At 27.9% G+C, this 13645-nt stretch overlaps 1 protein-coding gene across 1 annotated transcript; it reads left to right on the top strand.

Moving 5' to 3' along the window:
* Positions 1-7537: 7537 nt before the first annotated feature.
* On the top strand, positions 7538-13443 carry LOC111026685 (sphingosine-1-phosphate phosphatase 2-like). The gene is made up of 6 exons (XM_022304816.1): positions 7538-7877; positions 7953-8116; positions 8195-8284; positions 11256-11428; positions 12379-12521; positions 12912-13443. Exons 1-6 carry the CDS (start codon positions 7538-7540, stop codon positions 13181-13183), a joined length of 1182 nt encoding a protein of 393 aa, XP_022160508.1. The 3' UTR covers positions 13184-13443.
* The last annotated feature ends 202 nt before the right edge of the window (positions 13444-13645 follow it).

Raw genomic sequence — 13645 nt, 5'->3', positions numbered from 1 at the left:
AATATTATTTGTACATTATTTTCATACCGATTGGTCGTTGTCTATATTTGATTCAATAAACAAGTTATGAAAGCTCACTCTATCGAGTGTCAAGCGTTCTCAATTCCTAGCTTCTAAACGTATTTTAATATACAACGCAATAAGTTATAATTCCATGTACAATTCATGTACAGTAATTACGGCCAATAAATAAATAAAAATCAATAGCTGTAACTATGTAAGTATAGGTACTGGTAAATGGTAATTACTAATTATCGGACGGATAGGTACAACTCGGATACAAGCATTAAGCAGTGTTGTAGACGTATATGTTTAGAAACCTTAAAGAACCTACTATAATTAAAAATAATGAGAGGTAGTGTTTAAAACAATAAAACATGTATTATAATGATTATCACAATGTTATACAAACACCCATTGCAATTTTATTATTTTATAAGGTAATATGTATGTTACAATATGTAATAACTATTGTTCTTAGATATTTAGGTATCATTGAAATCTAAATTGTGTCAAAATGCTGAAAGTATAAAATAATATTCTTACACTTACACAATCTTACAACTTGTACATTGTCAATCTAGTCAACCATTATTTTTAAAAAAAAACTGTTCAAAACCGTATACATTACATTTTTAGTAGTGGTTATACAACTTGTGAATAAGTAAAAACTTTGTTAAAAAAAAATTTTTATCTATCAACAAGTATTTACAAAAAAATAGGCATTTCATTATTTATTTCATATTTAAATATTTTTTTTAAATATGAGGAGAAAATGACTGCATTAAAAAGTGTCCCACTCGACCGATAATATTTGGCAGGAAATTATCCACTTACCAATTTTTATTACAGCAGTCAGCTGTTAAGGTTTTCATCCTGATAAAGAAAAAATCGAAACAGCTGTAAATTATTATTAGTACCTATAGTTACCGTAGTAGTATAACTTATAAGTAGCCCAACTTTAAGAAAAAAAAAATTATAATATCATTACAAATTACAACACTTAGGTAGGTACCTACTACCTATATGGTTTTAGTAGTACCTATATTTGTCTTTTTAACATTTTAAAAATAAATTATAAGTTGGCTCGCTCTAGATAAAATATGTAATATATTATATGTACATAATATATTAATATGTTATATAGTTACATACCACATGGTACATAATGTAGAGTATGTACATAAACATGGTACTTTCTACTCTATCTATATTAATATTTATTATATGAAATCATTATATTTTATTTTCTATTGTGAATTAGTGAATATTATACAGGGTGTTTCGCCAAGCATGCTCACCCCCTTTTTCTTTAATAATGTAGTTATTTAAAATCCGAATTTAGGATTTTTTAAATATACTTAAAACCCATAATTTCAAATTCTTAAGATTTTTTGTACTGCTTAAGGAGTGTCCTGTGAAGATACGAACTTCTGTTTTTTAAATAAGAACCCACATTTTCAACTGTACATTATTCAGAGGATAATTTTTCTTAAAAATTTGAAGTAGACAATAGACAATTCATATGAGTAGTTTTTGAGCTATTTAACTTTGTGTTCCAACGATAAAAGAGTTATGGCGATAGATTTATATAAGATATAGCTAGGAGCTATGAAGATTTAAAAATATTAGTCATTATAATATTAATCCATCGATATTAATAATTTGTGAAAATTGCCCAAGTATATATACCAGATGCTATTTCATATCTATTTAATATTTATATAAAACCAGTTAATGAGAAACTACTCATTCGAATTTTGAATGCGGTACATTAAAAATGTCTTACAGTAAAAGAGGGGGTTCTCATTTGAAAATAGAAGTTTGTATCGGCACAGAACACTTTTTAAGTAGTACAAATAAATTCAAGAATTTGAGAAAATTGTTTTGAGTGTATTTGAAATCTCCAAAAATCAGAATTCGAGTGAATTTATTATTAAAGAAATAAATAAGAGTGAGCATGCTTGGTGAATCACCCAATATATAAGTAATAAGTACACTCTCTAGTTCTTACAGTTATAACTTATTAGTGAGTAAAGTTTAAATTTGTGTTTTCTTTTTGTAGTGTTTACAAACAGTATGCATACATATGTTATGTGCATTTATAATTTTAAGTTGACCCGAATAAAATGTTTATGATCTCATACCTATTTGAATTAAAAAATGTATATAACAGGTAGGTACTCATATCTATCGATCTATGGTTATCTGCCGAGAGATAACTGCAGTGATACCTATACTATCTTATCGCCCTCCCAAAATTATTATTGACTCATCAGTGTACTCCCATTTTACTAAAAAATGTTCGAAAATATTAAAGTTACACAATGTTCTTATATTCCAGACTCCAGTGGTCAAAACAAATACCACAAACAAGAAATAACCAATTTAGTTTTCGTTACAATCATAATAGTCTGGGCTGAATGAGTAGGGACTGAGGGGGCTGCAGGCTGCAGCGATGCAGGGTCATCCACTCACAAATTTTGGGTCCCCACAGTTTTGTAATTATTTAACGGAAAATAGGGCAAAATGTATTTAAGTTAAATGTACACATAATATTAGGTAGAATATTTATACGCAATACAGAACTTTTTTTATATTTAAAATTAAATTTCATCAAAAAAATTAGGTATTTTCTTATTATAAGTGCTACTGTACTTGTATTCAAATAAAAGAGCGTTGTTCAAGAATCTGGATAAGAAAGGTTTTTGTGCCGTCCGTTATCGCAGTGCACACTGCACTGTCGATCGTAGGCCGTAACTCTATAATCGAATGTGTTTCTAAATATAGGTACACAAGTGGGTCGGACAGACTTCTAGTACAAGACGTATAATACTATAGTATTATAGAAATCTGTGGTCAGACACTGTACGTAAAAATTGGTGGTAAACGGTAATACGACGGCCAATGACGAATTTTTTGTCAAAAACAACAATTAGATTAGTTTGATCAGTACAATATTATGGTCTCGTTTTTGAGACCTTGCAGAGTAGATAGTAGACAGTGGTTTGGAGGTTCGGAGGTAGGTACCAACTACTACCAAGTACAACTAGTACTAGTAGAACAGCATTACAGCAACAACATTTGTACACGTTACTAAGTTTAAAGTATACACCAAGTTTTGCTGTCTTAATAAATACTTCTAGTAGTTGCTTATTGTTATTTAGTGAAATTTTTATAATTTATTATTTAGCAAATTAAATAGGTATAGCAAGCTGTAATTATTAAATGTTATGTATTAATCAAATAATGTATTAACGTTTTTATTTGTTTGGGGCCCCTAAACTTTATACATATTCCACCCTTGATGTTGCTATAAGTTTACCTTGCAGTCAATAAAATTTGTTATTGAGTTAGGCATAAAATGTTGACCTTCAATAGGTCAAAATATGAAATTAAATGGCTCACAACTATGCTGAGAATTAGATGACATAACTACATAAGAAAATTTTTTTTCATGATGGAGGTACAAAATGAAAAAAAAAGTTAATTATGATTAATATATATACCTAAACAATAATAATAATTTTATTTTACGCACCGTCACCAAAATAAAAGTAGAACAGTAAATAAAGAATATTACAATAATTAATAAGTTAATATAAGTTACACATTTAATATACCTAATGGCTAATGGCTAATAGGTATATTATACTGCAATAAATAATAATTAATACAATATAGGTACTAATATAATAATTAGTGATCAATAAAACAATATCTAAAATTAATTTTAGTTTATTTATATTATGATAAGAAAAGTCGATATTATAAATTGTATTATAGTTTATTAGCATTTTGTTTAGAGCTCCAATCATATATATATTATATACTAGCTAACCTGGCAATGCTTCGCTATTGCAAGATTTCTTAGATATTAATTTGCTATTTATTGTCTGGATGTTAAATAATTATTATTATTTTAGACTACTTTTAGTCACGTCTCTGCAGCCATAAAAATTTAGCTTTCGCCACCGCAGATGACCGGGCAATACAAATATATACAAGTATTAAATAATTAATAAGTATTATGCTATATTATTTACAAATAATACATTTTTTATCAATAATTAATGAAACACCATTGATTATAAATACTAATAATAGATACTCAGATTAAATTAATTCTTTTTTTTTGAACTAAATAATTATTATAATTCTTTATTATTCTACGTCGATACCGATCAGCCTCGAACTTAAAAGCATCTGTGGTTGTTGAGTTTGATTGTTATTTATTTTCACCCAGCTATTTATAAGACCATTTCTTACTAAAAAAGTTATAGGTATACAGTTTACACGGTTGTTTTAATTAATAACAACTAATTATTTAGTAACTTTATCGGAATAAATTTATGCCTAAAACCTTTTCTCTGATTTCCTCTTTGATTTAAAAAAAAAACTACATGACGATTGGATAAGTAGTTCGGGAGTTTATCCCGAACAAAATAAAGCAACTTTATTTTATGTAGTAGTATAGATTCATAAAGAATAGAAAAACTATATTATATTGAGACAAATTTTAATATAATTTGTACAAACACGTAAAAAAATGGTAAATTATGTTTTATTGTTTGTCCATTACCGAATAAAACTGCAAATTATAGGTATTATGACGTAATTTTATTATTTGTATTGTTTTGAGGGCCATTCGGTTTTGTTTAACATTATGAAAATAGGCTATTCTTCGGTCAAAATCAAAAATAAGAGCTAATTCAGAATAGCTTTTATTTGGTTTTGACATTTCACATACTCGTATTTTATTTTTACCCAGTTGATTCTAATGAAATTATTTTTAGTTTCACAGGGGATAAAAAAAAAGGTTTTGATGTTTGAACATACCTACCAAATATATTAGTAGACAATAATATTCAATAATTTATCATAAACACTTTTCTCATTTCTTCAATATTACACGATAACATCCAACGCGATCAGCTCCTATTAATATTGTCCACCTTTTGTGCCAAGCTTTATATATTTATAATTATTGTTGGCTTTTCGTCATGTGACCTTGTCGGCTATGATACTTTCGGCCAATTGACCGTAAGCCTTATGTCCGTTGCACGTTATAGGATTAGACCGAATGTCATCCGTATCCCCTGTTAATATAGAAAGCGACACATTTACCGTTAGGTGACCATACGAAACCATAGTTAATGCTAGTTAGTGTGTTTGTTCCTTTCGTGTCACTGAATGAACCATATATTTATTGTATTATATTTAAAATAAATCTTATATAGTCGAATGCACAAGGAAGAATGAATATGATATATTGTAGAGCAGCGGTTCTTAACCTTTTGTTGCACGCGGACCCCGAGTTAAAAATATTATTTTAATAACCAAATATTTTCACATAATGTAATTTAATATCCACGTTTATTACACAAAAGTTTGCTTTGTCATTAAAAATTATGTACAAAAATATCTTTTAAAATAAAATAAAAAATAAATAAATTAGTGCGAATGTATTGATGTTGCATTTCTATTTTTTGTTACTTGTTTTCATATTTTAGGCTCGATACTGCATAGTTTTAATCTCAGATCTGATTCTATATTTTGTAACCGTTTTCTTTACTTATTCTTAATGTACACCAGAGAAGAGAAAACATTTTCGGTTAGAGAACAAATGATATTAAAACTTGCAGAGCATTTCATTACATAATTTATATTATTAAGTTTATATTTAAATTATTTTATACGACATCCTAGGTTGAATTTGGCTCTAATTGTTTGGTGGCAAAAATGAATCACCTTTTACTGGCCCACTAAAAATTATAAGTTTGCCCTCTCAATATTATTTTCTGGGGGGCAACTGCCCCCTTGTGGCTTCCCCTACCACCAAAATGCCACCTATGGCAACTTTTACAACCTGAAAGATGATATCGTCGTGGACATCTGACATGAGTGTCACGGTCACCCGAGGGGGGGGGGGGCTACAGGTTAAGAATCGCTGATATAGAGTAGGATTAATACAAAATGTATAGTTTATACGTTTATACTATCAAATATCTTATATTTGAGTTATTATGTTCAAATATGCCAGGTACTTAGGTCATAGAAATAATTACTTTCTATTATGGGTAGAGGGTACTTAGAAGACGGACACATTGTTGTGTAAGTTCATAATCAGTAGACAGTAATAATGATATGTAAAAATGTACAATAACTCTTATCCTCGCGACAGTGCTGTAGAAGTTCCGATACTCAATAAGGAGCAGTTGCAGCCCCATGGACAAAAATACACTTTTATTCAATTTATATGGGTACTTCAGCCTCCAACTAATCTCATACAATTACTGGTGATTTTTTAGGTGACAAAACAGGCAGTTAGATCTCCATTAAGATCCCAAAATAAAGGTACTAATTAGCCTCTAAGTTATTCAACTGAGCAGCGGCACAATTTTCGTAAACGACGAACAATATTATAAAAATTACCAAATAATTAATTTACCGATTAAATAAGTTTACTGTTTATGTAAGTATAACGAACGCACTTACACAAGCTTGACTTATTTTAGTCATTTTTATTTTTATTATCATTTTCATTAACTTTTCCACATTTGTTGAAATGATTAGCTTATAGGTACTTAACCATAGCATAACGAACAGCAACCTGTATGCATTCTACAATTCACACATAGCCCTGTACAGACCTATACCTACATTAAATATAAGTTGAGCAAAAATTACTTAGATACGACGTACTCGAACTATAGATTAAACGGGTTCAAACGAATAATATGCTTGATCCAAATTCGATTCTTATTACGTCTTGTGTAACCAATTTGGCTTGTTCGTAGATTAAACATAAATACATAACTCTGCATTAAAATAATATAATTATATTATACCTATTATATTTAATCTACGGTTTAAAGGTCCATAATCTCTATTAATTCTATAATGATTCGTTTTGTGATGATACGGTGTTATCACTTATCAATTATTACATCATACTATCCGCCGTCCACCGTCGAGTGAATAATAATATTTTATCATCGTCGTCGTCGAGCGGTTTGAATAGAAAAAAAACGAATAGGTAGGTAGAGGTAGGTCGAGTTTATTACTTTATAGTTTTGGTGTGTGTAGTGTGTCCCATCCGCGATCAGTATGCCGTTTGTGGAATCGTTGTCGAAGACCGTCATACCCGATGAATAATATAATATTATTATTATTTGATTTACGAAATCGAAGAATGTGATTTACATAAATTATTCGAATGGCTGTTGCTAGTGCATGTACACCGTCCAGTTTGCGTTCGGTCGCTGTCGCGTGTGCGATCTCGGAGGTGTCGTAGAGTCTGTCGATTAATATTTATTATAATTATTATTGTGTTTATTCAATATTTTTATAATCTTTGAACCCGCGTAAATTCGTCCGTTATCGTCGCTCGACTTTTCTCGGATTTTTTCAGTTTTTTTCCTTCCGTTGACGTTTTTAAGCCCCCCGACCTCTACCTATACTACTGTTTACTCGTGTGCAAAACCCGAAGAACATTCAACGTCCGACTGCGTGTGGAAACACTGCTGACTCAGGCATGGATACCTTCAAGGATTGCGTTCACTACTTTAAAGACCCGGAACTGGTCGCCCGTTTTCAAAGGTATTTTGGAGTGATGCGGTACGATTCGTCGGACAACGGTGTCACCGTTCCGTCGCTGGACAATGAGTCCAAGACCAGGAATGGTAATGCAGTGCGCAAGTTAAATGACGTCGATCATGCCATCACCAACAAGTTTTGGTATTACTTGTTTTTGTTCGGAACATACCTCGGTGATGAAATTGGATACGCCGTCATCATACCGTTCTTGATATGGAACATTGACTCGGCTGTAGCTAGGAAAATGGTCCTCGTCTGGGCGGCTGTTATGTACATTGGTAATAATTTTTGTTGTTAATGCATAGACAAGATTTCTAATGACATTGTTGGTTTTCATGTTAATATCTGTTCAGGCCAGTCCATTAAAGACATTGTACAGTGGCCAAGACCAGAATGTCCTCCGGTCATTAGACTGCAAACTAAATGGTCTATTGAATATGGAATGCCTTCGACCCATGCTATGATTAGTATTGCATTACCATTTTCTGTTTTATATTACATTTCAAATCGATATCAAGTACTTAATTTCATAAATTATTTAAACTACCATACATTTGTGGTTTTTAATTTTTTATTACATTTTTTTCCTTTTCAGATTGACTTCAGCATTGGTATTGTGGTAGTATTTCTATGGTGCATGTTAATTTCGCTTAGTCGTTTGTATTTGGGCATGCACACAGTATTGGTAAGTTATTTGTTTTATATTAAATAAAAAAAATACATGCCTATCTAATCTAATTTTAACGTTAAATAAACTATCATTGTTCAAGTCACAAAAGAATTAGTTGAACGATTTTCAAGGTTCATTGTAATAGCTAGGTTATCCGATTTGATGTTTATACTAAACAGTCAATGTAGGTTGTATACATTTTGTTAATCAAAACCAAAGGTAAAAAACAATGTCTTTTTGGAAGTAAATTCATTATTCAAATTAAATTTTATTGTACACCCTTCATTGTAAAGATTTTGTGTAAACTTTTAATGAATTTGGTTGGCGTAATGCACAAAAAGAATATAATAATATAAAATATATTAGTCTTGTCTTTTATTAACTATTAATTATTATGTAGTTCGTACTTTGTTACATATGAATGACTGTGTAGAAACAATTTAAAATGTACAGATACTCGTTTCTTTACTGATAGCTTAAGTTATTTAATTACCAGTAAAAATACAAAAATCCGTAGGTGGATCTAAAACCATTTAAATGCATAGTAAATTTTTATGATATGAATGTACAAATAACAATAATTTAACATTGTGTATGATGTGTTCTGAATTAGTTGATAAAATATTTTTATAACAATGACGGTTATTAACATCCATATACCTAAATGTTTATCTTTTATGTTTGAAATAACTATAAAAAGTAAATGCATTCATCAAAGGTTGGATGTTAACTTCCTATGCTTCTATCGCATTCCTTTCCCTAAAAAACTTGCATTTGTAACCAATAAATAACTTGAGAAACTAAAACATTATAGAATGAATAACTTTGAAAAAAACTAAATTTTATTAAATCTGGAATTTTTTATAAGTGGAGACAATTAGCATTAAATGTCAAATTTAACTTCCAATGATATGTCATTCAGATTCATGTTCATTCACAAATTATCCAGGATATACATTTTTTCAGACACCAAAATTTTTTTTGAAAATCAAATTCAGAACTCATAATAACCACCAAAAAATATTTTAAAATCTAATATTATAAATATTAAAACAGCTGCATTCATATTTATTATTCATTATTTATAAATTATAATGTATAATGCTTCTTATTGTGGCCTAAATGCCTAATTACATGTATATTTAAAAATAAAATAAAATAGTAATGCCACTACTTACTGAATACTAAGCTGTTGATTCAAGCTTAGCTTGTACATTAGGGTAGTTTCATTATAAATCTACATTATTATAAAATACTAGCACATTATACAAATAAATTAATCTTTTATCTTTGTTAACACATTTTACTTGGTATAGTTTATTTTTAAACAGTCTATTTGTATGTTGTTTACTAATTAGTAAGGAATGGATTTATATTTAAATTTCATATTTTTATAAGAATAAGATGTTTAAGTTTGATAAGAAATGTTTATAATTTAAATTATTTTTACTAAAATGATACCAAATTCATTTTACATATTTTGGTGTAGGTATTAACATATTTTTACATATTTCACTAATTTGTTAATATTTTAAAACATACTTTGGTCTTTGATGTTTCATAATTTATTCGTTTTTAAACCTTGTTACAGTCAATAAAAACAGCTGTGTATATCTAATAGGTACAGCAAACATAATCATCCTATAAAATCGGTATATTGATAGTATATTTTAAGTCATTTTCTTGTATTTAAATAACATTAATTTATGATGACTGATAACAATTGGTCTTTAGTTAGTGTTTAGCTGCAACTATATGTGTACAAAATTAATTAGGAAATTCTAACTAATTTATCTATTAACCCAAAATTAAAGTTTTCCGCTCTTAATATTAGTTTTTTTAATTACTATATTTTTAAAATTTATTTTTTGTAATTATACTGAAATTGTAATATTTTGATGGGTTTTTGCACATATTTTATAAATATTATACTATTTATACTTCCATAATTTTGTATCTTAATTATGTATAAATGTGGGTGTTGGTTAGGGCAACAAAACAATTTTGAGTTCAAACTGTTATTTAGGTACAGAGTTTTTATTTCTAAGTACTAAATGTTGTTATAAAGGTATTGTTTATAATTGGTATTTACGATCAGGCAGACTATACTCTGCGTCATATAACCTCAAGTGGAGACCAATTTTTGTCTAGTTGAGTCAGACCACTCCTCCCAATTTAATCGGTTCTTATTTTAACTTTTGCTCTCAGCTTTCATTTTAGATGAAAAAAATTTCATTTCAATCTTAGAAAAATCCAAGCTAGATGGAATAAAATAGTGACGCACTTGAGAATGGGGAACTTGAGGTATATTAGTCATACCTATTGTTGTTGCTGTGTGAAGCCTGCCATCTGAGATTACTCATATATGACTATGAGACAAAACATACCTGAAACTAAAAATGAATAAAAATGTATAATACTATAGTATACTACATTGGGCCAGGGTCAACATAGGTATATCATCATTCAAAATCTATGTTGTATGACAAAATTCTATTAATTAGGAATATCATTCAATTTGATTTTGAAAATCCTAAACATTTTTTTCTGCATCAAAAAATTTTGTTTAATAAATAAAAACAATAATTATCAATCAAGAATTAAGATATAATATGTAGATATCATATTATTGTATTTCATTTTATTCATTCTTTTTGTATGTATTTGATCTCTCAATACAACATTTATTTCATATCTTTTATTGACTGAAATAAAGAAATATTATTTCTATTGATTTTATTGTCTTTATAGGTATTTTTAATACTATTTTTGAGTTTAAAAATGTATAATATCAGCAGCAAACCCTGCAAGTACATACTCTAGAATCTTGATAATACATAAATACCAAAAAATGTTAATGTCATAGTTATAATTTTATAATAATACACATTAAAGAAAAACTGCATTGAAATATAATAAATTAACTTATATATAGATTTTCATAAATATTATAATGCTTTAAAATTGTTGTCCATTTTTATTCTAGGATGTGATTGCTGGCCTGCTATTAGCTACTATTTTGTTGATTCCATTTGTACCATTGGCTGATGTGGTAGACCGTTATCTTATGTATAATGAATGGACACCATTGATATTTATTGTTGTTACTGTGAGCTTAATATTCATTTACCCAACTAGTGATCAGTGGACGCCTACCAAGTAAATTATATTTAAAATAAATTATTAATGTCTTCAAGGTTCTGAGCAAGGCGAGGAATGTATTGGTCTTACAATGGTTTATTTTTAACCAGTTCATTTTGCTTCTTATTATTTTTCCTATGAATGAAAAATGATCTTTTTTTTATGTATTTAATTACTATTTATGATACAACAAATACTACAGAATGTTATAAAAAATCAGTTTTTGAAATGAAATAAGTTTTGGTGTCTCGACTAGATTGTGCTAGTAAGAAAATTAAAAAAAAATTTTTGTCTAGCTTAAAAATATACCAATATTATGTGTATAAATATAAATTTTATTTTATTCTAAACAAATTTGTTACAACTTTATTACTCTTTTATGTATACTAAATGAATATAATTCGTATTAATACATAACAAATTAACTATATTTACAAAATAAATGTAATTTAATATAGCATACTATTGGAGTACTAAATTTATTACAGTGCATTTAATTTGTTTTATTACTGATGTACGGTATTGATTTCTATACTACAGGTAATGATTTAATGATGTAGAGATAAGCTAACCATCCTATTGTTAATATTGGAAGCTAATAATTTTTGTCAGCCGCTAGGTTCACTGTATCTGTTTACATTACAAACAATGTAAACGGATACAGTAAACCTAGTGTCTGAAAGAAATTAGTAGTTTCCAATATTAACAATTGGATGACTTATCTATATATTATAAAATCAATGCTATAACTGAACATATAAATAAGTAATAACTATACATATATTTTTTTGAGTTTTTAACTAAAAAGTTGTTATAGACTATACATAAATATGCAAATATATATAAATAAGTTATAACTATACAAGTTATACCCAAAAATAAGAAATATTATTTATAAATTAATCAATTATTATGATGTTTGAGTGATATATTATTGTTCTAAATGTCAGTATATGTTTTTGTTTCAGGGGTGATACAACTCTAATTCTAGGAACTTGTGCAGGTATACTGACTGGAGGTTGGTTAATAGTCACATTAGATATACAAGATGATTATCGTGTTATGAACCCAATGAATAATCCAATCAGTTGGCCTTCAATTAATGACTTAGGTAAGTACTTACATTTTTGAAAACTTATAAAATGTATGCCTACGTTGTTTTAATTTATTTTCGTTAAATATTAATGAATTAACGTTAATGACTAGTCAATAACATTATTTCTGATTAAATTGAACAGTATACAATATTGACTAGGAAATAATGTCAAAAAATTTAATTTTTTTAATTACTTTTTTTTTTGTATTTAACTAGCTAAGTACATTTGTTTGTATGTTGATAGTTTTATTTTTTTTTATTCACAATATTTATCTATTTTCAATAAAAATATCTGATATGATTCATCTTACTATTTATTTTTTATTACCTTAAAATGTGAATGTGTTAACATTTTGAGTAGTTATAAAGATTTTGAGTATTTTCTAATTAAATTTTTTTTTTCAGGTTTGATTGTGATGAGAAGTGGTTTGGGCTATTGCTGCATAGTCTTGTTATTCTTAATTATTAAGTACATTCTGTGTGTTGTAGATAAAATTTTAATTAAATGTGGTATGAAAATAATTGACGATGAACTGAATAGGCATATTCCTCTATTAGATATTACTTACAAGTATTTGACATTTTACTTGGTATCCTTCAATATAATAGTTTTGATACCAATCTTGCAAAACTTGCTATCTATTAGAAGACAGTCATTTTGCCATGAAGCCAAGTAGTCAATTCAAATTGTTAATTTAATTTAATATTATGGCCTGTTACCACCTGATACATGTAAATTACATGCATGTATACTTTAATATGTGTCCTGTAATGATACTTAAGTTCTAAGTTCAATAATATTATTATATATATTATTAAGAAATATCTCATTTTGAACAAAATATTTGTCAACAGTCATTCTAAGAATATTATGAGTACATTATTATATACAATTTCCATGTTTAATTTAATTGTTATTATAAAATGAATGCTATAATTTTGTATCAAACCATATAATCATTAATCTTATTCCACTGTCATATGAAATTAAATGTCATTTTTTTCCATGTATATATCTCAGTAATACTACAAATTAAGTAGACCATGCACTGAAAATTAAAAATTACAATACGCGATTTGAAACATTTAAATATTCTACTAAGACTACTTAAATGAATTTAAAAATAATGATACTAATG

This window comes from Myzus persicae, unplaced genomic scaffold (genome assembly GCF_001856785.1).
Source record: "Myzus persicae strain clone G006 unplaced genomic scaffold, MPER_G0061.0, whole genome shotgun sequence".
Lineage (NCBI taxonomy): Eukaryota > Metazoa > Arthropoda > Insecta > Hemiptera > Aphididae > Myzus > Myzus persicae.
The sequence above is the reverse complement of the archived record's forward strand: the minus strand, read 5'-3'. Positions and strand labels throughout refer to the sequence as shown.

Excerpts from the sequence above, each read along its gene's own strand:
- LOC111026685 (XM_022304816.1), top strand. The coding sequence starts at position 7,538 with ATGGATACCTTCAAGGATTGCGTTCACTACTTTAAAGACCCGGAACTG. Across the intron at positions 7,878-7,952 it reads GGCGGCTGTTATGTACATTG|GCCAGTCCATTAAAGACATT; the intron begins GTAATAATTTTT and ends ATATCTGTTCAG. Across the intron at positions 11,429-12,378 it reads GATCAGTGGACGCCTACCAA|GGGTGATACAACTCTAATTC; the intron begins GTAAATTATATT and ends TTTTTGTTTCAG.